The sequence below is a fragment of the Microplitis demolitor genome, chromosome 4 (assembly GCF_026212275.2).
Source record: "Microplitis demolitor isolate Queensland-Clemson2020A chromosome 4, iyMicDemo2.1a, whole genome shotgun sequence".
NCBI lineage: Eukaryota > Metazoa > Arthropoda > Insecta > Hymenoptera > Braconidae > Microplitis > Microplitis demolitor.
In genome coordinates, this window is record NC_068548.1 from 13,658,149 (window position 1) to 13,682,546 (window position 24,398).

Genomic DNA, 24,398 nt, shown 5'->3' on the forward strand with positions numbered 1-24,398 from the left:
ATATATTAAATATTAATTATTATATCAGACAATAAATTAATAAAAAGAATGGCTTCATGTAAAAACAATTTTTAATTTTAACACTATTTGCATATCTTCAGTACAACTGTGTTAAATTTACAGCGCGGCTTAAAGGCTTAGAAGTAAAGTAGAGTAAACTTAAGGAAGTGGTTAGGTAGACGTTTACTTTTTTTATATATACTGATCATACAAAATAATAAAGTATGTTATTCTAATGTAATTTTCTTATCAAAATTAAATCTTAATCAATGACATTCCATATAAAAATGTTTTAACCCGACGTTGAATTAGTACAAAGAATTATATAATAATTCAGATAAAAATAGCAAAGGAATCGTTTGAGGAAAAATTTTATTTTTTATCTCTGATGTGTAGTCTCGAATCAATTCGATGCAGATGCTCATCCAATTGTATCCAACTTTAAATTATCATAATAAAGTTTTAGCGCTATAATAGTTTAAGCGATCAAACTATTTCTCTTAATCGTTTACATTTAAATTTCAAAAGATTAGTTGGAATTTTGGATATTTCAAAAAAGTTACAAATTATAACTTATTCAGACACTTATACAGCTGACTAGCTATAAATAGATGAAAAAATTAAAAATTATGAAGTGAACGATCAACTTGAAAACATTACGGTTTTTCATTCCTTTATTCATATTTTTTATGTAACACAACTTCGAATTTATTTTTTTTCTTAATCGGTCGTCATACAATATGAAAAATTGCTGATGAAAAAATAAATCTATTCTCCTTTCAAAAACCTTTCATAATTCTTTTTGTTTTTGACTAACAAAACAGTATTTTTTAAAATTACTTCAAAGTAACCGAAAAAAAAAATTTTGGTACATTTACGTAATAGTAGGCACTTCTTGATAGGTGCTCGAGAGTTATGTTGTAAAATACTGAAAATATTTGGGAGTCAAATCTGAAAGTAGAAACAAAATATTAAAAAATATAAACTTCCATGAAGAAACTCAAAATATAATTTTTTACTTTAATACATGATGACTTACTTTATATTTTTGAAAAACTTTAAAAAGGATTTGTCATATTGTAAAAAATATTAAATGACTTGATAAGTTATCGCAATTACGAATGATTATTAAGTGAAAATTACAAAAATAATACATTTGAAATTAATCTCCAATTCAGTTAAAGAAAATGACTAAAATTTTACAGATCATTTCTTCCGGTATTTTTTTTTTTTTATATGTATTGTACGAATTTTTTTTTTTTAAGACATTGACGAACATGGTAAACGAGGTGATCCCATTTGCGTTAGAACTCGATCAAGCCACTGTAGCGGCCCATTCAGATGTAGTTCGATCCAACATGGTGTTGACGTTACAGTTTGACGGCGATACTCTGCACCCCAGCCTTTTACAAAACTCATTCGGATTGTACACATTCTTGTTAATTGGTAAACTGCTTCGAATCCCTGAGATACTGATTGTGACAATAAAGCAGCAAATTCCTGATTATTAAAAATTTTAAGGTTGCAGCCTAAAACAAACATTAAAATTAAGTATTTATTTGATCAGAAAGTAATTTGAATAAAAAATACCATCAATAAATGATTAACTTGTATTTGAATCACTATTGAATTAATTTAGAGTAAAATGAATTCAAATTTTGTTTCATTAGTGGCTTTCAGTTGATCTAAAACCAATATCTGGGAAAACAAAACTTGACTATTACAAATTTTGTGATGCGGGTAAAAACACGTTTTATTTTAAATATACCCAAGCAAAAAAAATTACATACTTGCTAAAATTGTAACAAACATTTTTTCAAATTACTGGCAATAACATTCGGACTCTAAGTTCTGTACCTAAGATTAAAAAACTTGACCGTCCGTAAGGACAGTGTGACTCAATAGATATAGGCAAAGAAAACAGAACCCGGCAAAAGCTGTGATAGCTTAGTTAGTAGAGCTCTCGCGTGATGCCGAATTGCTGTTAGTTCGATTCCCGCGCGGAGCGATCCAATTGTTTTTCTGAATTTGTTTATATACAACTTAGGAATGGAAAGATCTATCAAAGAATCTATTTTTGATCCCCACTTTGAGTCTGTTTATTTCGATTTTTGAAATCGATTAATCGACAAAGGAATTCGATTTTAATCGGTTTTTTAATGGAAATTGATATGCTGTAAAATCGAAATTATAGTTGCATATAGGGCATTCCACGCCTAATCACTGAGGTCGTCGACCCAATTATTGATTAAAAAAGTTTCAAAATTTATTTAAATTTCATTTAATTTTACGCTGATCGTGAATCAACAGTTTTTCAGACATATATTTTTCTAAAAATATTACCGTACAAAAGTTTGAAGTGCATCAAACACTTCATTAAAGTGGGTCACCAGCTCTTGGACTAATTTAACTAGAAGTCGAATGTTGAGAATCGATTTTTGATCAACTTCAAAAACTAAAAGTCAATTCTAAAAAATCGATTTTTTTAAAGTAAAGTCGATTCTCCATAAGAATCGAAATCAATTTTGCCATCCCTAAGACAGCTCTTTGAGGAAGTTCTTTCATTATACCCTTACTCAAATCTCTTTCCTGTCCTATCAAAAGCAGATACTCTGTATAAATCGCGCCAAGTACACGTTTAAAATTTTTTAGATGTAAAAAACGTTGTTTTTTATAAAAAAAAAATCAAATCGAAAAAATATCGAGTACCTACTGAAATTCAAAATCATGGAAAACATTTTCATGAAATTTCTATTTGTAGTTTAAAACGAAACCAGCTTATATACATAACTCTTTATCGACGTACACTTAGATGGCTACCTGTCAAGTTTAGAAGACTTTACCCTGGCGGTCCTGATTCATCGTGATTTAACGTGAATCACGGAAAATCACGCTGATAAGATGAAATCACGGTGAATCTCCGTGAATCACTATGATTCTCGGTAATGTGTATTGTTATAAAAATAGGCCAATCCATATGATTGAAATGGTACGGTGCCCGCTTATCAAAAATAGTTAATATTTTTGCACATGAAATATATTTTTTGCATAAAATTTGGGTGTGTATTATTTTAGAAATTGAGTCCACACATGCATCGAATGGTACGATCACGAAGCATAGATACCAGGAGTTCGAACAGTATAGGATTTTTCACATTATTTGTGTACACAAAAATGAACCCAGATCATAGTTTTTTTTTGCCACTAACTGTGCAAGTATTCAAGACGTACCGATTATTATTATTATTATTATTATTATTATAATTATTCTTATTATTACTATTACTATTACTATTGCTATTACTATTGTTATTACTATTACTATTGCTATTGCTATTGCTATTACTATTACTATTACTCTCGGAAGTTGACGGTGACGATGAGGGTGACTCTCTTCAGTCTTTCAGGAATAATGATGGTGACATCATTACCCGGGAAGATGAAGAAGTCTACCATCTCATGTCATCGCCAGGGCTTGAGACCAGCCGAGCGCGTACCCGGGTGGCGGATAGGGGAATGACCCTTATGAGTACTCCTAGACGATATCATCTTTGATGATTTTTCGCGTGGAGGAAAGTTTGGGTTAGTGAGCTCCATAGAGGGTTACTACCGGTCTAACAACTGGTATGTGACCTGAAAAAGACTCACCGCGGACCACTCAGAAGAAGCTACACTCCTTAAAATGAACGACGAGCGTGATTACTCAGGTGGCACGATTTTTAATTATGGATAAAGTACATAAGGAAATCTCGTTTACGGAGCAGGGGAGGGATACCCCGGCCACGGCAGCGTCAGGTGGCACAGCAGAACCTGCGCGGTCGTCATCCAGCGACTGCTCGACGCCCTTGGTGGACCACTTGGCCAAGGGAAAAAACGTCGACACGCCAAGTGAAGACAAGACCAAAGATCCTGGCTTGCTTTTGAGAGAGTCTCGCGACGAGAGATGCGGCAATCGCTAGGGAGGATTCTGGTCTCCAGAAGCTCCAGGAGATCTTAAAGGAGACCATCCGAACCATCGCTAGGAAGAGGACCGTGGCGTCTGAGGTGACGGCAGGAGTGAAGGAAGCTGCGTTGATTCTTACGCAGCTTTTGACGCACCGCAAGGTCTGGAAAGATGCGCAGAGAAAATACGCGACAGTAGAGGCGGAGGAACGTGAGCACCTAACAAAGGAGTTGCATCGACAGGAGCAACTTCGGAAGGAGGCAGCTCAAAAGAAAACATCTAAGAAGAAAAGGAGGGTACCTCCGAGGAAAGACGATGAGCCGTCTAGCCCTCCTAAAGGGCCTGAAGAGTTGGTCGGTCGTTCTTACTCGGAAGTAACGGCACTCGGAAATGAGGCCTCAACCGGGAAGCGCCCGTTATCGTCTCCTGAGGAGGCAGGACGGGAGAATAAGAAGAGAACGGAGACGGTGGAGGGAGATCGGAAGACCATCGGTGCCCCTTTCACCGTTGTAGAGGGGAGGAAAAAGAAGAGGAAAAAGGAAAAAGCAGCCATGGACGGTGGACCGGCGGGACCAGGACCAACAGGACCAGCGACGCAACGGACCACAGCATCCAAGGAGGCGAAGCAGCGGAGGATACGACAACGGGCGGTGGCCGTTTTGATCACACCAGGTGAGTCAAGATCGTCTGTGGAAGTTCTGAGAGCACTGCGATCAAAACTTTCTCCAGAGGATCTTGCTACTAGTGTAAGATCGATAAGGACAGCCAGGCAAGGCGGTCTTCTTATTGAGTTCGAGGGATCTGTTAAAGATCGCTCTGCTCTCGATAAGAAGATTACCGAGGCGGCTGGTGGAGTCGTTGCTGTGCACCATCTTGTTCCAACCACTACGGTAGTTATTGGCGGGCTGGACGTGGCAACGACGGTTGAGGAGGTGGTGGAGGCTTTGCGTCGGAGCACCAATGTAGGTACGGACGAGCTCAAAGTTAATATAACTAAACCCAGTAAATGGGGAGCTGTCCGTGCCTTCATTGAGGCAAGATGTGAGGTCGCCACTGCCTTAGAGACCTTGGGAAAGGCCAAAGTGGGCTGGTTGGTCTGCCGTATCCACCGCTGGGATCGGCTTGATCGATGCTTCCGCTGTCACGATCTTGGTCATTCGACCAGATCGTGTAAGGCGATAAGGATCGGTCGAGTCTTTGCTGGCGTTGTGGCCAGGCAGACCATCAGGCCAAGACGTGCTCGAATCCACCTCGCTGCCACCTCTGTGTTGCGATAGGGGACGGGCGATCTGCGGATCACGTGATCGGTTCGCGGCGATGTACTTCCCACAAAAATGGCTAAGGTACTGCAGGCGAATCTACAACGGTGCAGAACATCGCTCGATCTACTTCTGGCACGGAGAAAGGACTGCAGAATAGATATTGTTCTGGTCTCAGAACAATACCATTCAGCGTCTGGACCAAATTGGTTCTGTGACCCATCGGGCACAGCGGCAATTTGGATTCCGGACTTGGGGTCTATTTCCGTAAAAGATAGTGGATCCAGGGATGGTATTGTATGGGTAGTTACGCCAGCGATTACCTTCGTGTCGTGCTATTTCACACCTAATGAGCCTATTGCGGCCTTTCGAAGGAGAGTGAATGAACTCGAAAGAGTCATTCGCAATCTTGAGGGAGAAGTCGTGGTAGGTGGTGATTTCAATGCGAAATCTACCGATTGGGGGATGGAATGGACTGACACGCGTGGGTCTGAGCTCTTGGACATGATGGCAAGTTTTGATCTTGTTATTATGAACAAGGGAAACACAGCAACTTTCCGGAGAGTTGGTACACGTGGGTCTATGGTAGATCTTACGTTTGCTACTCAACGGATAGCTGCTGTGATCTCGGACTGGGCCGTTCTTGAGGAGTTTACGGCCAGCGATCATCAATACATCTCGTATACAGTGCACGATCTACGGGGAAACCCTGCAATAGTGTACCAGCGTCCAATGAAGCGGGCGGGTTGGAAGGTTTCGGGGCTGGATGAGGATGCTTTACAAAAAGCGGTCTCTGACAGCGTCGAGGCTTTTCTTCCTCTGCCTGCTGAGACGCGCGAAGATGTGGAGATGATTGTTGACCGTACGATGAAGGCTCTCGTCTCAGGCTGCGACGCTGCTATGCCTCGACGTTCCGCAAGCTCACACAGGAAGCCAGCTTACTGGTGGACTGATGAGATTGAGCTGCTCAGGGCTGAGTGTTTGCGTCTTCGGAGGCAAGCACTCAGGACGCGAAAGCGTGATACTGGGCAGCAGAAGAACGAAGAGTATAAGGCGGCGAAGAAGCGACTGGTCATGGCGATCAAGGAAAGCAAAGGGAGATGCTGGAAGGCAGTCTGCGAAGAAGTAGATAATGATCTATGGGGCTTTGGCTACCAGATTGTTACTCGAAAATTCATGGTTCGCAGTCCAGTATCTCCTATGGAACCTGATGCGATGCAGGAGATAATTAATGTCCTGTTTCCGGAGCGTGAAGATCGGGACAGTCCTGTTTGGACTATACCCGATGACGAGTGTCCGCTTTTCTCGGCAGCTGAACTACGCCGGGTTGTACGAGGTCTCAAGGGAGGCAGGACCCCGGGCCCCGACGGTATCCCCGTTGAGGTCTATAAGGCTCTTGTCCCTCAGTATGAAGAACTGTTACTGAGTACTTACAACTCGTGTATTTCGGCTGGAGTTTTTCCTGCGAGATGGAGGCTGCAAAGGTTAGTCCTGTTAGACAAAGGAAAGGGTTCGCCCTACACTCCTTCGTCCTACAGGCCACTTTGCATGCTGGACGTTGCAGGAAAAATTTTCGAGTCGTTAATTCGAAATCGATTGAGAATCGAAGTGGCGAATGCCGGTGGCTTAGCGAAAAACCAACATGGTTTTCGGCTTGGTCTCTGCACAATCAGTGCTATTTTTGAAGCGCTTTCATTTGCCAAAAGAGTTTGGACGGGAAACCATCGGTCCCGTCTAGTATGCATTATGATGACATTAGATGTCAAGAATGCATTTAATTCGGCACGATGGCCAGATATAATGAGGGCGCTTCGGAAATTAGGTCTGTCCGAGTATCTCATTCGGATCATAGATGATTACTTACGTAATCGTTTCTTGATCTATGAGACTACTTTTGGCGAAATGATGAAGAAGCTGACTGGGGGAGTGGCTCAGGGTTCGGTCTTAGGACCAGAACTCTGGATCATCCTTTACGACGCTCTTCTACGTCTAGATCTACCGAGCGAGCCGATACTAGAGGGGTTTGCTGACGATGTGGCGGCGCTAATGCTTGCGCGCTCTTACGAGAGTGCACAAAGATTAGCAAGCCTGGTCGCGACCAAAGTGGACACCTGGCTAAATGACCATGGTATGACATTAGCTAAGGCGAAAACGAAGATTATAGTGCTTACAGCCCAGAGGTGGTTTCCGAGTCCTTTCCGGGCTCTCGTCGTGGATCAACACGTCGAGAGTGGAAGTTCTTTGAAATACCTTGGGGTGACGATCGATACGAAACTTACGTTTCGCGATCAGATTGTTGGTGCGGCTAAAAAAGCGACGACGTTGGTAGCAAGCCTTTCTCGGTTGATGCCTAACGTCAGAGAACCGAGAAGCAGCCGGAGACAAGTTCTCATGAGCTTCTCACGCTCGATAATGCTCTACGGAGCAGAAATCTGGTGTGAGTCACTCAAAGTAGAAAGTTATCGTCGACAACTGGCATCCGTGCAACGAAGAGGCGCGCTGAGGGTAGCTTGCGCTTACCGTACGGTTTCGGAATCAGCCGTTATGGTCATCGCGGGTGTGATTCCGATCGACCTTTTGGGTTTCGAGAGGAAGCGCATCTGGGATGCCCGTAGGGCTGGGGAAGAACCAATGGAGAGTGTAAAGGCTCGAAAACGCGAGGAGACCCTGAAACTCTGGCAAGAGCGATGGGAATCTGCGGAAACGGGACGTTGGACACTTAGGATGATCGAAAAAAAACATAAAGAGGAAGAATTGGTATGATTTTACTCATAGACACTTTTTAGTACATTATATTATGATTTATCCGGAAAACATAACATAGAATGTTATTTTTTTATTTTTCAACGCCGATATCTTTTGAACTTATTAACCGATTTTGACGTTTGAGCTAGCAATCGGCGCGTTTTATTGAATTCTATAGCTGATTAAAATTTGAAATCGATTGGTTTAGCTGTTTCGAAGATGTTTGGAAAAACCCGTTTTTTACCACTGTTTTCTTCAACGATATCTCGCGAACGAATGAACCGGTTTTGATGATTGACGCGGCAATCGACGTATTTTATTGAGTTCTAGATCTGATCAGATTTTGAATTATTTGGTTGAGTAATTTCAAAGATATTCGCAATTAACTGTTTTTTACCATTTCTTTCTCCCGCAATATCTCTCGAACAAAGTAACTGATAAAGATAGCTAAGGCGGCAATCGACGCGTTCCATTAAATTCGAGAGCTGATTAGATTTTGAAGTCGATCGTTTAAGTCGTTTCTAAGAAATCACTAAAAAACTAAAAAAAAATGTTTTTTTTTTCGTAATTCGTAAATATTCTCGAGTCAACTTGATCAAATGATCTGAAATTTTGATGCCAACAAGCTCTTCCGATTGCCGCCTCAACCATCCAAATTGATTCATTAGTTAAAAAGTTACAAAGAGTTTACACACACACACACGCGCACACATACACACATACACGTCGATTTTCTTAGCGGGAAGTTAAAAAAAGATCAATCTCAATTTGCTATTTAGGTTTATGTTTCACTGTAAATAACTGTAAAAAAATTAAGTAAAATTAACGATAATTGCTGTAGTATTTGTCATCAAAGTATTATTTATGTATTTAAACACATAATGAATAAATATAACATATTAACTAATTCACAGTAGTGCAATCCCCTGTGAGTTCCGACGACCAAAAGACTAAAAAAAATTCATCCTCTTAAACTAATTTCAATTGTATTAATTTATGTTTTATTTATGTTTAATTTATTTATGTTTTAAATTACTGATAAAATAAAGTAAATAAAATTTTAATAATTAGTTTTATTTATTAATAGAATAAAATTGGGAATTATTCAAAATAATGAATGAATATGATTGACTTTTCATTCAAAGACTAATCGAATATCAATTATTAATTATTTGTTAAAAATAATTGAAGGACATTCGAAATTACAAATGAAATTTAATTTTTCATTTAAGAAGCAATCAGATATTAAGTCTTATTTATTTATAGAAAACAATCGAAAAGTGTTCGAAATTACGAATTAATTTCAAGAATTTTATATTAACTATACGATCAGATATTAATTCTTTAATTTTAATTGTTTTCTAGTGTATAGCCGCAATTACGGCCTTTAACACTTTTTGCCTTTATATCGCAAACTGCTTTACTTCTCTTCCTCTGCCTTCCGTTGTGCGGCTGTGGCCCGACTTGTGCTTATACTGTACCGCATCATTACGGTGGTGCCCTGCAACCTCCCTTGTGCAATGGAGGTGCAGTGGCTAGGGAAACCACAGAGAAAACCTAGCCAGTACAGTTCGGTTTGGGTAAAGCTCCAGTGATCGATAAAATTCTCATTTTACCGATCACTGGATCTTCATTCCGCGCCTAGCGATCAGAGACCTTCGTTCGAACCCGACATGTGGCTAAACGGTCACCCAGCCAAGTAGTGATCATGCTCGATGCTACTTAACTTCAATGATCGCCCGAGCCACACGCGTGCCGAACGGCTGCCTCGGCCGCCGTTACGATCAGATATTAATTATTCGTTAAAAATAATTGGATCATTTAAAATTGCGATTTAATTCAATAATTTTTGAATCAAGAAGTAACGAGAAATTAAGTTTTATTTATTCATAGAAAATAATTGATAAGTATTCAAAATGACGAGTGAATTTTAATAATTTTTTATTGACAGTACAACCAGATATCAAGTTTTATTTATTCATAGAGAATAATTAAAAATTATTCAAAATTACTAATGAATTTGAATAATTTTTGATCCACTGTGCGACCGGATATAAAATATTAATTATCCGTTGAAAATAATTGAAAGACATTCGAAGGCAAATGAAATTCAATTATATATTATTCCGAGAACCACCGGATACCAAGGCTTATTCATTTATTGATAACAATCGGGAGCAATTCAAAATCATTTATTTTTTTTCAATTATTTTTTAATTCAGCAATAGATCCAAATTCATGAACTATTTATCTATTCATATTCATTGAACGCAATTAAATATTTGAATTTTTTTTAATTTTTAATTTCCTGCTAAGAAAATGGAAAATTTTCAAAAATTCAGAAAGTTATTGGTTTCGGTCCGATTTTCGAAAATCGAATTTCTATCAGATCTTGAGGTTTTGACGTTCTAGGAAGATATTTTGACTAATTTTAAGATGATGTCTGAGTACATCCCGTATCAAATTTTTTGTCTTCAATTCATAATATAAAGTATTTCTTGCGCCAAGAAATTCTTTTTTTCTGTGTGTGAGAGCTTTTATCAAATTCTACAGCTGAATAGATTTTGAAATCGATCAATTTGACAGTTTTTGAAATATAAAAAAAAAACGAAAAAAAAACTTTTTTTTTTTTTTTTCATATTTCTCAAATAGCTCAGAATCTATTTTACTATATGATCTAAAATTTGCTAGGAAACTGAGAACAGAAGAACTCTTAAATGTCGTGAGATTCATCTAGATCGGTTTATTTATTAAAAAGATATGAGAAGCTTACATATCGCACACACACGCACGCACGCATAGACATCTTTTTGAAAATTTCGGAATAGCATCCTAAAACCTTTAAACGTCGACATCTGCTGAAAACTTGATTTTTTCACCAAACAAATAACTTCAGTTAAAATTTTTTTTTTTTTTTTTTATTAGATACACCTCTGAGGATACTTTCATATGCAAAGAAAATCCTTCTAAAATATCAGCTCCATGTCTCGAAAATTAAGCTAGCGTACGGGGGAGAGTTCCTTTTTCCCAATGAAAATGCATAAGAAAAAATTTTTCTTTGGATTTTATAAATAACTATGTGAAAATTTTTTTGGGATTTTAGGTTTCATAATCGCGTATGAAATTTAATTCCCTGCAAAAAAAAGGTCTTTTTTGACATATGCTAGAAGTTGATAGAAAAAATCGGTCTATCGATTGACCCTGCCGGCCAGCCCCAAAACTTCCCGGTGTTTTCGAGATCCTTGAGCTTGAAAAAATTATCGTGAATACTAGAGCGGGCCAAAAAAATCGACTATTTTTTTTCATTTTTTACTTTGAAAAATAGGTTCGTAGACAGCTTAAAAAAATTCTCTCCAAGTATGAGCTTTTCATTTTAATAGGAAAGTCCTGCGCCTCACAGTTTTTTATTTTTTCTTTATTATTAGAAGGAAAAATTAATATCTCGGTATGTACTATTTGGAAAAAATATTTCGTCTTATATATTTATAGGAAGTTGAATTCTCTACAAGAAAGGCTTCTTACAATTTTTTCATAAACCTCATCATTCAAAAGTTATTAAAAGTTGAAGTTTGATTATTTTCAAGCAGTTTTCTTTTTCCTTATGAATTTTATAACTTGTCAAAGAAAAATACTATTATGATACGCACACTTCATGGCTTTATAGTAAAATCACTACTTTACAAAAATGGTCTCTTATAATTAATCGATTCAATTAGCCGTATAAAGATTTTTATCGTCAAATTTTAATGCACACTAATTTTAACAGTTTTTGATTAATAATTCGAACAATTTCAATTTAATTTATGAGTTTCGGGGGAATTCATGCAAACTTAAGTTTCTATCGTGAAAGTAACTAGTATAGAAGTTCTCTGTTCGGAAATTTATTTGTAATTTATTATTCTTATAATATTTTCATAAATTTTATCATTATGAACCCTCCGTCCGTCGCGTGGTCTCGCCACCCTTCATTCATCGCGCCGCAGCGTTCTGCCGCAATGTATTTAATATTGCGATGTTGCCAAGTATCATAATTATGATCTTTTTAAATTCAAACCACTCAAACTTATACGACTAGACAACTGTTATTATTTTTAGAATTTTTTTATTAAAATAAAAATTTTGTATCAAATAAAAAATTTAAAAGAAAGAGACGAATTAAATGAGTTGGAAATGAGTCATTAGTGGTAACTGGCAACAGCGCAGAAAATCCGAACAAATTCGACGTCTGAGTTTACTCGCGTCAGCGACACATCGCCGCGTTTCTCAGGTTTTCTAACCAAAAAAATTATTTTTTAAATATTTAAAATATCGGAAAAATAATTATCATTGATTCATTCGATACTAAAAAGTATAGTAGAAGATCTCTTAAAATTTCAAAAGACTAGGAAAGTTATTTTTTTTAAAATAATCTTTTAATAAAAATTGCGGCGCTGCACTCGTAGCGCGACGCACAAAAGGTTAATTAGAAATCCCGATTATGTTGTTAATTATTTTTATGGCGTTTGTTCAGAGTATATTTTAAAACTTTTTTCCACAAAATATACATAAGATTTTTTGTTCGAGGGGATTTTTGTTTTGAATCCCATCACTTCTTTTGTTTGTCTTGTGAAACTAACGCCGCCTATGTTTTCTATTCTCAACTTATCTTTAGTATCTAACCGTTTTATACTGCATTTTCAGTGTTTCTGTCATCATCTTGCATACCTGATAAAAAAAATTTATTATTTACATGGTGATCATAAGACTTATTTGTAATAAATTATTTCAACAGGTATGCAAGATGATGACATTTAGAAACAGCTTCTTTTATATATGTTTCTACGCACCATAAACTTCCAGTTTTCCAATTGATTCAAAATTGTAATTTTGGTAGACCAAAAATCATCAAATTTTCGCACAAAATTTGAAATTGTTTTTTAAAACTCCGTTATTTTGTTAAGTTTTAAGTTTATTTTTGGCCCAAGGGTCATGGTAGAGGAAATTATTTTCTAGTTTAATAAACTTTTGATTTTTTTGATTTCATGCAATATGAAGGTCGTTATCACTGCAGCAATGGAGGGACTTTTTTTTGGAGCCTTGGAAGATTGCGAATAACTGGCTGAATTTAAAATTATTCGGTCCAAAAATTTTATAATGTATTCATTACATACCCACAATTATATCCTTAAAACATTAAAACATTCTATTCAATAGCTTTCTTGAAAAAAATTACTAAAAATTTTTTTTTTTTTAGGCGGTTACACTAGGGACCACCATAAGATTGTTAATAATAATATTACTTTATAAGACATTGAAAAAACTTTAACCTGGAGGTATTTTGCAAACAGTCGCTGGATGCCATCCATAGCGCTGATTGCAGTTTGGACTTTGGACGAAAATGCTTGAATCAGATTGACACTCAGCGAACACTTCGCCCCCAATATAATATAGTCTAACTCCTTTGCCAATATGTCGTCTAGTTTGCTCTACCACTGTATTTCGATTAACATTAGACAATAAACCAAGACAAAATCGTTCTGAATTACTTGGATCCGTGAAACCATCCACCGTTATACTTGGTTGTGAAGCATGAAATGTCTCACCTACTCTTGTATTTAATTCGTAGTAGCTTATTGAACACCTAAATGCAGTAGATTTACTAAATATATTTTCTTTTCTTTTGACAATAATGTAAACAAGTACATGTTTCAACAACTAACCAAAATGCCGGTTCACAGTACATAACTGGCTGAGCATCCACAGGACTAGGTGATAAACGAGAAAGAGACATATTGTCATTGTGATCGATATTGTCGCCATCTTCGCTAATATATCCAGGTGGAGGAGTATCCGCTGGTGGATCCATCGATCCTGTCGCAGGATGAGGCGAACCTTGGATACTTCCTATACTTCCCACACTCGCTGGACTTGTTGCTTGCATGCTCTATTTTAATAGAAAATATTATGAATTAACATTGATTAATATTTATCAACGAATCGACTTAACGAACCTGCATCCCTTGATAAAGACTATTTGGTTGTTGCTGTTGTGATGGATGAGAAATTCCTTGCTGATTATTGTATCGATGATTTAATGTAGCGTGAAAGCTTGTATTTTCAGGAACACTAACGCTAAGTTCTTCAAAAGACGTGTTGTATAGTACTGATTCGTCACCTGACAGGTTATGTCGAGGTACCAAGATTGCTGGCAAAACTATAAAAAATAGAACTTAATATTTTGAATTCCAAAATTGCTGATTTTTTAAAGAAAAAAATTAAATTCATTAGTAACTTTCTACCCTCTACAAACAATAAACTCACCCGGTGTTTGTATCCTTTGATAATGATAAGGATTTACACACACTTCATCCCTTTTTTGAGTAAAGGAGTATTCACAAAGATCGATGGCCTTAAGCTCGTGATGAGACTGAAGATCTGGCCACCGCCAAAGACGACAGTAGATGACATGCGGTAAACCTTTACCTCGTACACCCTGAACTCCGTTATCACCAACGCCTCCAGGACTAGATCTAAAATAAAAATTGTTTTAAAAATAAAATTGAGTGCTGTCAAAATTGCTGGAATTATGATCTATGGAGAATCTTAGAAATTGATGATAATATTAATTAGCTCTCACATGAAATTAGGATCGAGTAATATTAATTAATCTTTACGTATCCTCGAAGAGTATCGTTTTGAGGGTAAAATTGGAGATCTGGTATTACTTTGAAGGATACAGGTAGTCAGAATTCACAAAAAAACGAAAATGTTTTTTTAAATTTTTTTACGGTATACTATTTCAAAAATATTCTGTGAAAATTTCAGGTTTACCTGAAAAATAGTTTCAAAGATTTCCTACAATAGGGTGTTCTTACTGTTCGTAAGTAGCAGATCAGATGTAGCGGACGGCAGCTGCTACAGACCAGAAATAATTTCAAGAAGAATGATATACATTCTAATCGATTCTATAAGCTATTATTTTAAAGGCATCAACGGTACAAAATTTTTTGTATTGGTCTATTTTCAAGCTTCAAGCCTACTGAGGAACTGAAAATCCAATTATGTGATGAACTGGCTGAGATTTCACCTGCGTTGACCGTTACCGGAGTTTTTTAGTTTATAATTCTCACATTTAAAAAATTTCATCTGCAGTCGATGGTTTATTGAAAATACTAATATTATCAATACTTTGATTATTAGCTCATAAATATGCAAATGCATCCTGTAATTACTGCGGCACTTATTATTCAGAAAATGAACCCCGCATAAAAAAGTTTTCTCGTGAAAATATAATTCCAATTGACTACCACTAAGCTCTGGTAACGTGTGCCAATGGAGGGGATAAAGTGAGAGAGACAAGAGTGAGATAGGCGGTGAAATATGACACGCTTTGTGCAGATGTGACGCAAGATATGCCCAAGTACCTGCAGATACCTTCTGGTGCAAGATATGCTTAAGTTAATTGCATCAATACATCTTGAGCAAGATATGTTCAAGATTCTTATACAATTCTTGAAGTATTACATTACACATTGTTTTTTAAAAAGTCTTGCATTCGATCCAATAGACTGTAGAAATTTTGAAAAATACGAAAAAAAAAAAAATTATTTTTATGCTCCAACCAAGAAAAAAAATGCTTAAACTAAGGGAAAAATAACTTGGGAGTAAAGATATCTGTGTATATATGTAGGAGAGGGGTATATGTGTACATATGTAGGAGAGTGAAGTCACCGGTGCTATAAGCAGCAGCGGAAGTAGTTCGATGCTCGCCACGAGATCGCGCCCACCAGTTGTAGTGTCTTTGGTAAGAACCTTATTTCAGAACTGTTATATTCGAATGCTGGAAACAATTTCGGCACGAGTACACCTGTTATTTGACAGAGTGATAAGTACCTTTTTTGATAGTAACATGGTACATCCTATTTTACATCGTGGCATTAGTATTTATTATCGATGCTTCCATGAATAATTATTCTTAGGAATTGAACTTGGACTCCCGGGAAAAAAAGATTTTGCCTAATTAAATATAATTATGTATGATTATATATAACCATATCTACCTCCATATATAATTATGCATGACGTTATATGTGATTTGATCTGATCATGTCTGACCAATACATCATGTCTCGAACTATGTATCGAGCTATATATAAGTCTATATATAATTAGATCTGATCAGACCTGAATTATATCTGCCTATGTATGATCATATATAGGCTTATATATAATTATACATGAGTTAATACATGACTAGATCTGATCAGATCTGACTGATATAAACCCATATATAATCAATATAGGTCTATACATAATTAGGTCTGATCATACATGACTGATACAAACACATATATAATTAGATATAAGCCTATATATAATTAGATCTGATCAGGCATGGCTAATATAAATTCATGTATAGTCGTGCATAAGTTTATGTATGATTTGATCTGATCAGAATTCATTGATATGAAACCTATGAATAGTTCATTATGTATATAGGTCCTATATATATTAGGGTGATTCAAAAAAATTTAATATTTTTTTTTCCAACTTCCGACATTGAAAAGTTGGTTCTCAGGCACCTCTAGAAAATGCTCACTAAATTTGAGCTCTTAACATTGTAACGAATGTGAAACTATGTTATTAATTTAAGATACCAGTCACTACAATTTCTTACACGTTGCAATGTTATATTAGGGGCTACGTAATGCCCCAGCTACTTTCATCGAATTAATGAATATTGTTTTAGAAGGATTAATAGGAAAAATTTGTGAAGTTTATATTGATGACATCATCGTTCGTAGCAAAACTTTCTCAGAGCACCTCGAACATTTAGAAACTATATTTGACAGAATTCTTCAAGCAGGCCTAAAGATCAATACAAAAAAATGTGTATTCTTCCAACACAAAGTTCCATTTTTAGGTCACGTAATTTCCGTAGATAAAATCGAATGCGATCCAAAGAAAGTTGAGTCAATTACCAATTGGCCTATTCCAAAAAATAAAACCGATCTTCGAGGTTTCTTAGGACTCTGCTCGTACTACAGGAGATTTATAAAAAATTTTTCCCTAATCGCTAAGGATCTTCATAAATTAACTGAGGAAAAAGTACAATTTATTTGGGATGGTAAAGCTCATCAAGCCTTTGAAAACTTAAAGAAAGCTTTAAGTACTGCCCCTGTCCTAACACCTCCAAATCCGAATCTTCCTTTCATTCTGGATACTGATGCTTCCTACTTCCAATTAGGTGCAGTTTTGTCTCAAGTTCATCAAATTAAGACTCCTGATGGTAAGGAGCAACAGATTGAAAAAGTAATAGCTTATTATAACAAAATATTGAATAAGGCGGAAAGAAATTATTGTGTTACTAGGAAAGAATTATTAGCTGTTGTTAAATCAATTGAACATTTTTGTCATTATTTAATAGGGGGAATATTCATCATTAGAACAGATCATGCTGCATTAAAATGGTTGTTATCTTCTAAAAATCCTGAAGGTAAAATGGCTCGTTGGTTAGAGGTTCTATTTCAATATGATTTTGAGATTGTTCATCGCCCCGGTAAAAACCATCAAAATGCTGATGCATTATCTTGCCGTCCTTGTGATTGTAAAAAATGTCAAAAATTAAATTCAAAAATTTCAGAAGATTGTCTTTATATCAAACAAATAAATTTAGGAATCGCAGATCCTATTGATTGGGATAAACTCCAAATCGAAGATGAATTGCTGAAAGTTATCATTGATTTTTAAAAAAAAATAATCTTGTACCGGATTGGCAGTCTATTTCTCATCTTAACTCCACCTTTAAAGTTTATCTACTCTATTGGGATTCTTTAGAATTGAAAAACGATATACTTTATAAAAAGTGGGAATCTCCTAATCTCTCGAAAATCGTTTGGCAAATTATTGTTCCAAAAAATAAAGTTAACGACGTTCTTCATGAAGCACATAACTCTTCATCTGACGGGCTTTTTGGAATCAGTGAAACCCTTGACAAAATTCGTCAAAGATTCTATTGGGCAACTTGTAAGCAGGATGTTGAGTTGTGGTGTAAAAATTGTAAAGTTTGTTTCTCGAAAAAAGGTCCTTGTCGTAAAACTAAAGCAGAATATCAAATTTATAACGTAGGATCACCATTTGAAAGAATTGCAATTGACATTCTCGGTCCAATTACCAAATCCTCTTCAGGAAATCGTTTTATTTTAGTTGTCACAGATTATTTTACTAGATGGCCAGAAGCAATTCCCCTTCCAAATCATCAAACATCCACAATCGTTGAAGCATTAGTTTGTCATGTTATTTGTCGTCATGGTCTTCCTTTGGCAATTCATTTAGATCAAGGTAGAGAATTTGAATCTTTAATTTTTAAAGAATTGATGGAATATTTAGGAATAAAGAAAACTCGAACTACTCCTTTGCACCCTCAATCAAACGGCTTGGTTGAAAGATTGAATAGGACGATTCTTCAATACCTCTCAAAATTTATCTCAAAAAATCAAAAAGACTGGGATAAATGGTTACCACTTTTCCTGTTAGCTTATCTATTATGAGCTTATCCTATCGCTCATCTAAACATGAAACTACAGAATTTTCTCCTGCAATGCTCATGATGGGACGTGAACTCAGAATTCCTTTGGATCTTCTTCGAGGCTCTCCGATAGACCTGGAGAATTCGGGGGGATCTGAGACACTGTCTGACTTCGTGAGTCAATTGAGAGAGAAAATGAATTCTATTCACGATATTACAAGAAATTAATTTGAAATCAAATCAAATAAAGCTAAATCAAATTTCGATTCAAAAATAAATATGTTAATTTTTAAAGAAAAAGAATTAGTTTGGCTCTATTTCCCCCATAGAGTCAAGGGAACATCTCCGAAACTTCAATGCGATTGGGAGGGTCCTTATGAAATCGAAAATAAACTGAATAATGTAGTTTATAGAATTAGAAAAATTCCCAATGGAAAATATAAAATCGTACATGTAAATCGTCTTGCACCATATTGTGATCAAATAAAAGAAATGAAAAAGAAGTCCGACTGGGGCCCTGAACGATCTCAGTAAAGACGTTGTAAAGGGTTCCCGGGATTCTGTAGTCAATTGGTAACACTAGGATATCAGTTTCACATTCGTTACAGTATTTACGTTGAATGATAATCAATTTTTTTTTAATTTCGTAAAATATGAAAATTTCTATTCAAGAAATTTATGAATTTGCAAGTGCCCATCCTAGCTATAAGAATTTTATTGGTGGTAAAAGGATACTTGATGTAGGACAGTTGATTAAATGTGGTATACAACAGTCAGATAATACTTGTTACAACGTTCTACCTGTCATCAATTTTATCGTATATGTAGATTTATAATGAAAATAGGCTTGTAATTAACAGGACAGCTTGAAAGGTTTTTAGATCCCAATTTCAGTGCAGTCAACAAGGGCTCGAACTCCTTCAAAATTTTTGAAACATCAAGGAATATTTATTTAAATATTCTCTTTACTAGACCAGTAAATACTTGGCTTATAAGCAAGATATAAGACATCTATCATTTTACAAATTCGATCCTTACAAGCTTGTTTGGAAAAATTAAAAAAAAATCGGTAAAATAGCATAAATCATGTTCTACTCCAAGTTAAACTGAACTGAAGCGTTGAAAATAATACTCATCGATTGAACTCTAATAACCGATTTTTCTATCGTTTCCAATAAACTGAAGCTTGATAATCCTGTTAATGCACTGAGCTTTTTATTATTTTTAATGCAACTTAAAAATTTTGAAGTTAAAAACTTACTTTTAACTTCTATTGCAATCTCTTGATGATTTTCAACTATAGAAATAATGTTGTAGCGAATGAGAAATATTGTTAATAATTGATATGATAATAATATACAGAAAGTTTTATACTTATTTTTTCGAGGAGGAAACTCCATAGTTCAAAAAATATAATAAAATTTAAAAATCGATATATTTTTGAATAAAAATTCAACAGTTCAAATAGTTAGAAGCTTAGACTTATTCCAAAAATTATTTTTGTAACTTTGCAACCGAATATTTCACATATAATTATTCATACTAGACATCAACTGTTATGAATTCGACCTGCTGAGATTAGTTCATTTTTAATCCTTCAGGTAGCGTACCCACGCGTAATACTTCCCAATACCTCGACCTTCACCGATCTGTTAACCAGATCCCTGTTTAGAAAATCTCATAGAATCCAATAGATTCTTATAACTTCCCATAAAGATTTTATAAGAATAAATGAGTTCTATAAGAAGTGCTATATTCAAGTATGAGGCCTGATACATACAGCTATAAGAATCTATCGGATTTTTTAAGCAGGGATGATATTTCATTATACCGTTTTAATAATAGATAAATACACCTAAAATAGCTTGTCTATCAAAATCCTGAGCAGGCTATTCTTAATTTAATTAATAAAAATTTAATTTTTTTTTTTATTTTTCACCGTTCTGTTAACTGGCCGAATTCTATTCTAACCAACAGCAAATAATGTAAAGAATATGCCGAGGTAGTCTTGCCTACCCATTTCTTGACTATGCTACCTGGCAAGGGGATATAAACAGGTAAATTGATATAGATAACTCCGCCGATATGTTAACTGCTTGAATTATATACTAAAATGTAGGTAATTTTATAAGCAAGCAGTGGTGTGCGAGAGATAGTCAAGCGGCCGAAGTCCGTCCATTAGAAGAGGACAGTTGTGCACGCAATATCTTCCAGATGTAGGCTACTGCGCATGTTACATCCCATTATTATTATCATTGTTCAGAATTATTTTGGAGCGATTGACATTAATCTTAATTTATTTTATAATTTTAAATTTTTTACTTATATTTATAATTATATTAATTACATCTATACTTATAATAATGTTAATGATGTGAAGCTAACCGACAGGTCATTTTTTGACCGTCACGTCATGACTACAAGATCATCAGCAGACCGTTCATAAAGTGACAGACCGTCACAATTGTGGTGACATCTTACAAACGCCTTTTTAACTTTCATACAAATTCAAATTTTAAAGCCGCGATTTCCCTAAAAATACCATCGAATAACACGAAGGGAAAAATAAATTTTTCAATCATTTGCAAAAAAGATTGCGTCTAATCATCTAGCTGGTTGTGACTGACATAACTCATGACCAAGCCTAAATTTGTGACCAAAAATTTGATGACGGTCACAAATCATCTCGCTAGATGTGACTGACTAAATTTATTACAAAAAAATTTTTGACGGTCCGAATTGACGGACTCTGACCGGAAAATTTGTGACGGTCATTTCACATTAGAACAGGCTCGCCATTTAGGTCCGTCGGTCACAAGACCGTCAGCAGACCGTCTTGTAGCCAAAACTCAAAATGACAGTCATTCCGCATCACTAATGTTAGTATATATGAAATGAAAAATATAAACTAGTCATAATTAAGAATATATATATATTTTTTGCTTATAATTTTTTTTTTATGTAAGAAAACGTAAGTATAGGCAAAGAAAGTAGAATATTCATGAAAAAAATAAAATAATAATGAATATATTTGTAATTGATAATAAATATTAATGGAAAAGAAACAATTAAATTATAAAATAAAGAAGAATTATTCAAATGTAAACCTCTCATATCTTTTTAATGAATGAACCGATTTAGATGGTTCTTGCGGCATTCGAAAGATTTCTTCTGGATTAAAAAATTATTATTGTTATTATTATTGAATTTTGTATTTCAAGTATCATAGAACATGAGTCTACAATCGTACTAATGCATCAGCACCCTTGAAATATTTTAGACGTCATGGAAGATTGCCAAATTCTGAACTTAGATTTTCACAAAATTTTAGATCATTTAGTCAAATAGACTCTAAGATATTTAAGAAATACGAAAAAAAAAAATTTTGAAAACTGTCGGATCGATCAATTCCATAATCTAATCAGCTCTAGAACTCAATAAAAGCTTTCGATTGCCGCCAAGAGCGTCTCAATAGGATAATCCGTTCGAGAGATATAATATAATAATGTACGTAACCCTTTTACGCTTGGAAAGCTCATAAAAAACGGGAAACAAAGGTATTTTCGAGCTCGAACAGCTCGAAAATGTATTTATACTAATATTTTCGAGATCTTAGAGCTCGAAAACAGCAGGAAGTCACGGGGCTGGCCCGCAGAGCCAACCGATGCCCAGATTTTCCTTTCAACAAATATTTTTACCAATTACAAATTTATCAAATATTATTTTACTTTTTTTATTAATATTTTACTTGCTTTTCGTCAAATTATTTTTCCTTGTTCCTGATGAAACATCGTGAAATCATCGTTAAATGACTGTGAAACCAGCGTGGAAAGTTGAAAATCAGTGGAAACACGGTGGGAATCTAGTGTCAACATAGCACAAAAGAACTTCGTATTTCCATTGAATTTCAACCACATATTCACGGTAGTTTCACGGCATCATTATAAGCGCAAGGGGACCTTAAAACATCGGCATTCTATGCAAATTAGGTTTTCAAAAATCGAACTAAAAAAAATTCTTCTTAATTTTAAAAATGTTTGAAATTTTTTGAGCAAGAATAAAATAAATACCATATCTTATTCAAAAACGTTTAGAAATTTTTGTTTATAACTACAAGAATTCTTCTTATCGTCTTCTTTCGATTTTTTTTTTATAAAGGACTGCGATTTTCATTCTAATTACAGACAATTTTTTGACTGTCGATTTTACAAAACCATGTATGGGAGAAATTATTTGCATACCTCGGTATAGTAATACACTTAGTATTGCAGTTCTGTGTTGTGATAGCTTTTTCAAGTTCCTCGAGACCGGCAGACTTTTTAAGTTTTTTAACAAGACTTTTAACAGCTTTTTCACTCCATTTATCTTCACCATCAGCTTTTTTCCAGCCTAGCAAACGTTTTACAATAGGTGGATTGAAGCTAGGCAACATCGAAGTCATCATTTGTGCTCGGTAAATATTTAGTGACCTGCATTAGGCCGTCAAATTTTTTTTTTGACTACTTCACTCTAGATGTAATAATTTTAGATAATGCACTAGTATTCGAATTTTACACTTAAAAATACGTATTTTAGCTAATCTATTAACGTTTCAATAAAACCGTAAATCTTTCAAATAAGCATGAATTGCCGCTAATAAATCGCAATTCAAGGTTTCATGAAGCCGCCATTTTACTGCTAAAAATTATCTCGATACACCTCGATCAAGCTCGGTATTTTTCGGCTTGTTTCAAGCTCATGACAGCAGCCATCTGAATGACAAGTATTTGTCAACATAAAGTCGTGAGTTCAAAAGCAACTGTCACAACTCATTAGCAAACAGTTAACTCATATAGTGAATTGTACGAAAACTTAAGTTTAATTTATCTTTTCAACTGACTTATAATTCAGTTCAAAAAATTAAATAAAATTAAGAGTTTGGGGACAATGAAGACATTGTATAGAGTATCACAGATGGTGTGTAATATGTCGACCGCGATGATCGAAAGTCGGATGGCTTACTACGTCTGGATTGGTCTTGGGTGCTTTCACTACATATCCTTAAGGCAACCTTGACTGCAAGTTGACAGAAATCTACGGACTACTCACTCAACGGCAAGTTAACTGCAAAAAGTTGATGTACAAGTTGACAGCAATTCCTCGACAACGTTCAATCATATTAATAAAAGTGTAACCTTAAAAACTAGAGTTTGATGCACTACGCTAACTTGAGATGGGCACTGGTCTAGTGAAGAGAAATTTTACCCACTTTTAACCGTCACAAAACGGTTCTATGACAATTGTAGTTGAGACGTGACCATCACAAAATACTGCCACCTAGCAGAATACATTTGAACTAATACTAACAATATGTTAAATTTATTGATAATTTCACTTGAAAAATTGGGCAGGTATACGACTCAGCCTTAAGCGACCCTACCAAAAATGAAACTCTACCCAATTGAAGACAGCCGAATCAGACTTACCTACAAAATTCCCGATCCAATAAAGAAATCTACCATCTCAAAATCTCTATCAATGAAAATATCTACCATAATATAATTACTAACAGAAAAATCTGGGCGTCGGTTGACCCTGCGGGCCAGCCCCGAAACTTCCCGCTGTTTTCGACCTCAAAGAGCTCGAAAACATTAGTGTAGATATATTTTCGAGCCCTTCGAGCTCGAAAATGCTATCACATGCAATTGTTTTTTCACGATCTTTTCAAGCTCTAACAAGTTACCTGTTATGCTGAAGTTTGAAAATTTAAGAATCGAAAATCATCAATGAAGCGGTTTTTAAAATTTTGTTCCTGATTATGTTCTGTAAAATAAGTGTATTGAGGCAGAAATCAATGTCAGGGATCAAAATCAAGATTTAAATGAGTTTTGACTCATGTAAGAAACAATAAAATATGAAATATCCGAGAAAAATATTAAAAACTACGTTTTATCGATTTTTTTGT

The 24,398-nt window shown here is 35.2% G+C and overlaps 1 protein-coding gene across 1 annotated transcript; it reads right to left on the minus strand.

Annotated features, from left to right (window-relative positions):
• Positions 1-53: 53 nt before the first annotated feature.
• LOC103579049 (mothers against decapentaplegic homolog 3) lies at positions 54-23,492 on the minus strand. Its single transcript, XM_014443666.2, has 7 exons — positions 22,696-23,492; positions 14,248-14,456; positions 13,938-14,140; positions 13,647-13,870; positions 13,254-13,567; positions 1,040-1,529; positions 54-951 (listed from the first exon to the last, which is right to left on the minus strand). The coding sequence occupies exons 1-6, from the start codon at positions 22,896-22,898 to the stop codon at positions 1,261-1,263; spliced, it is 1,422 nt and encodes a 473-aa protein (XP_014299152.1). The 5' UTR covers positions 22,899-23,492; the 3' UTR covers positions 54-951; positions 1,040-1,260.
• Between the last annotated feature and the right edge of the window lie 906 nt (positions 23,493-24,398).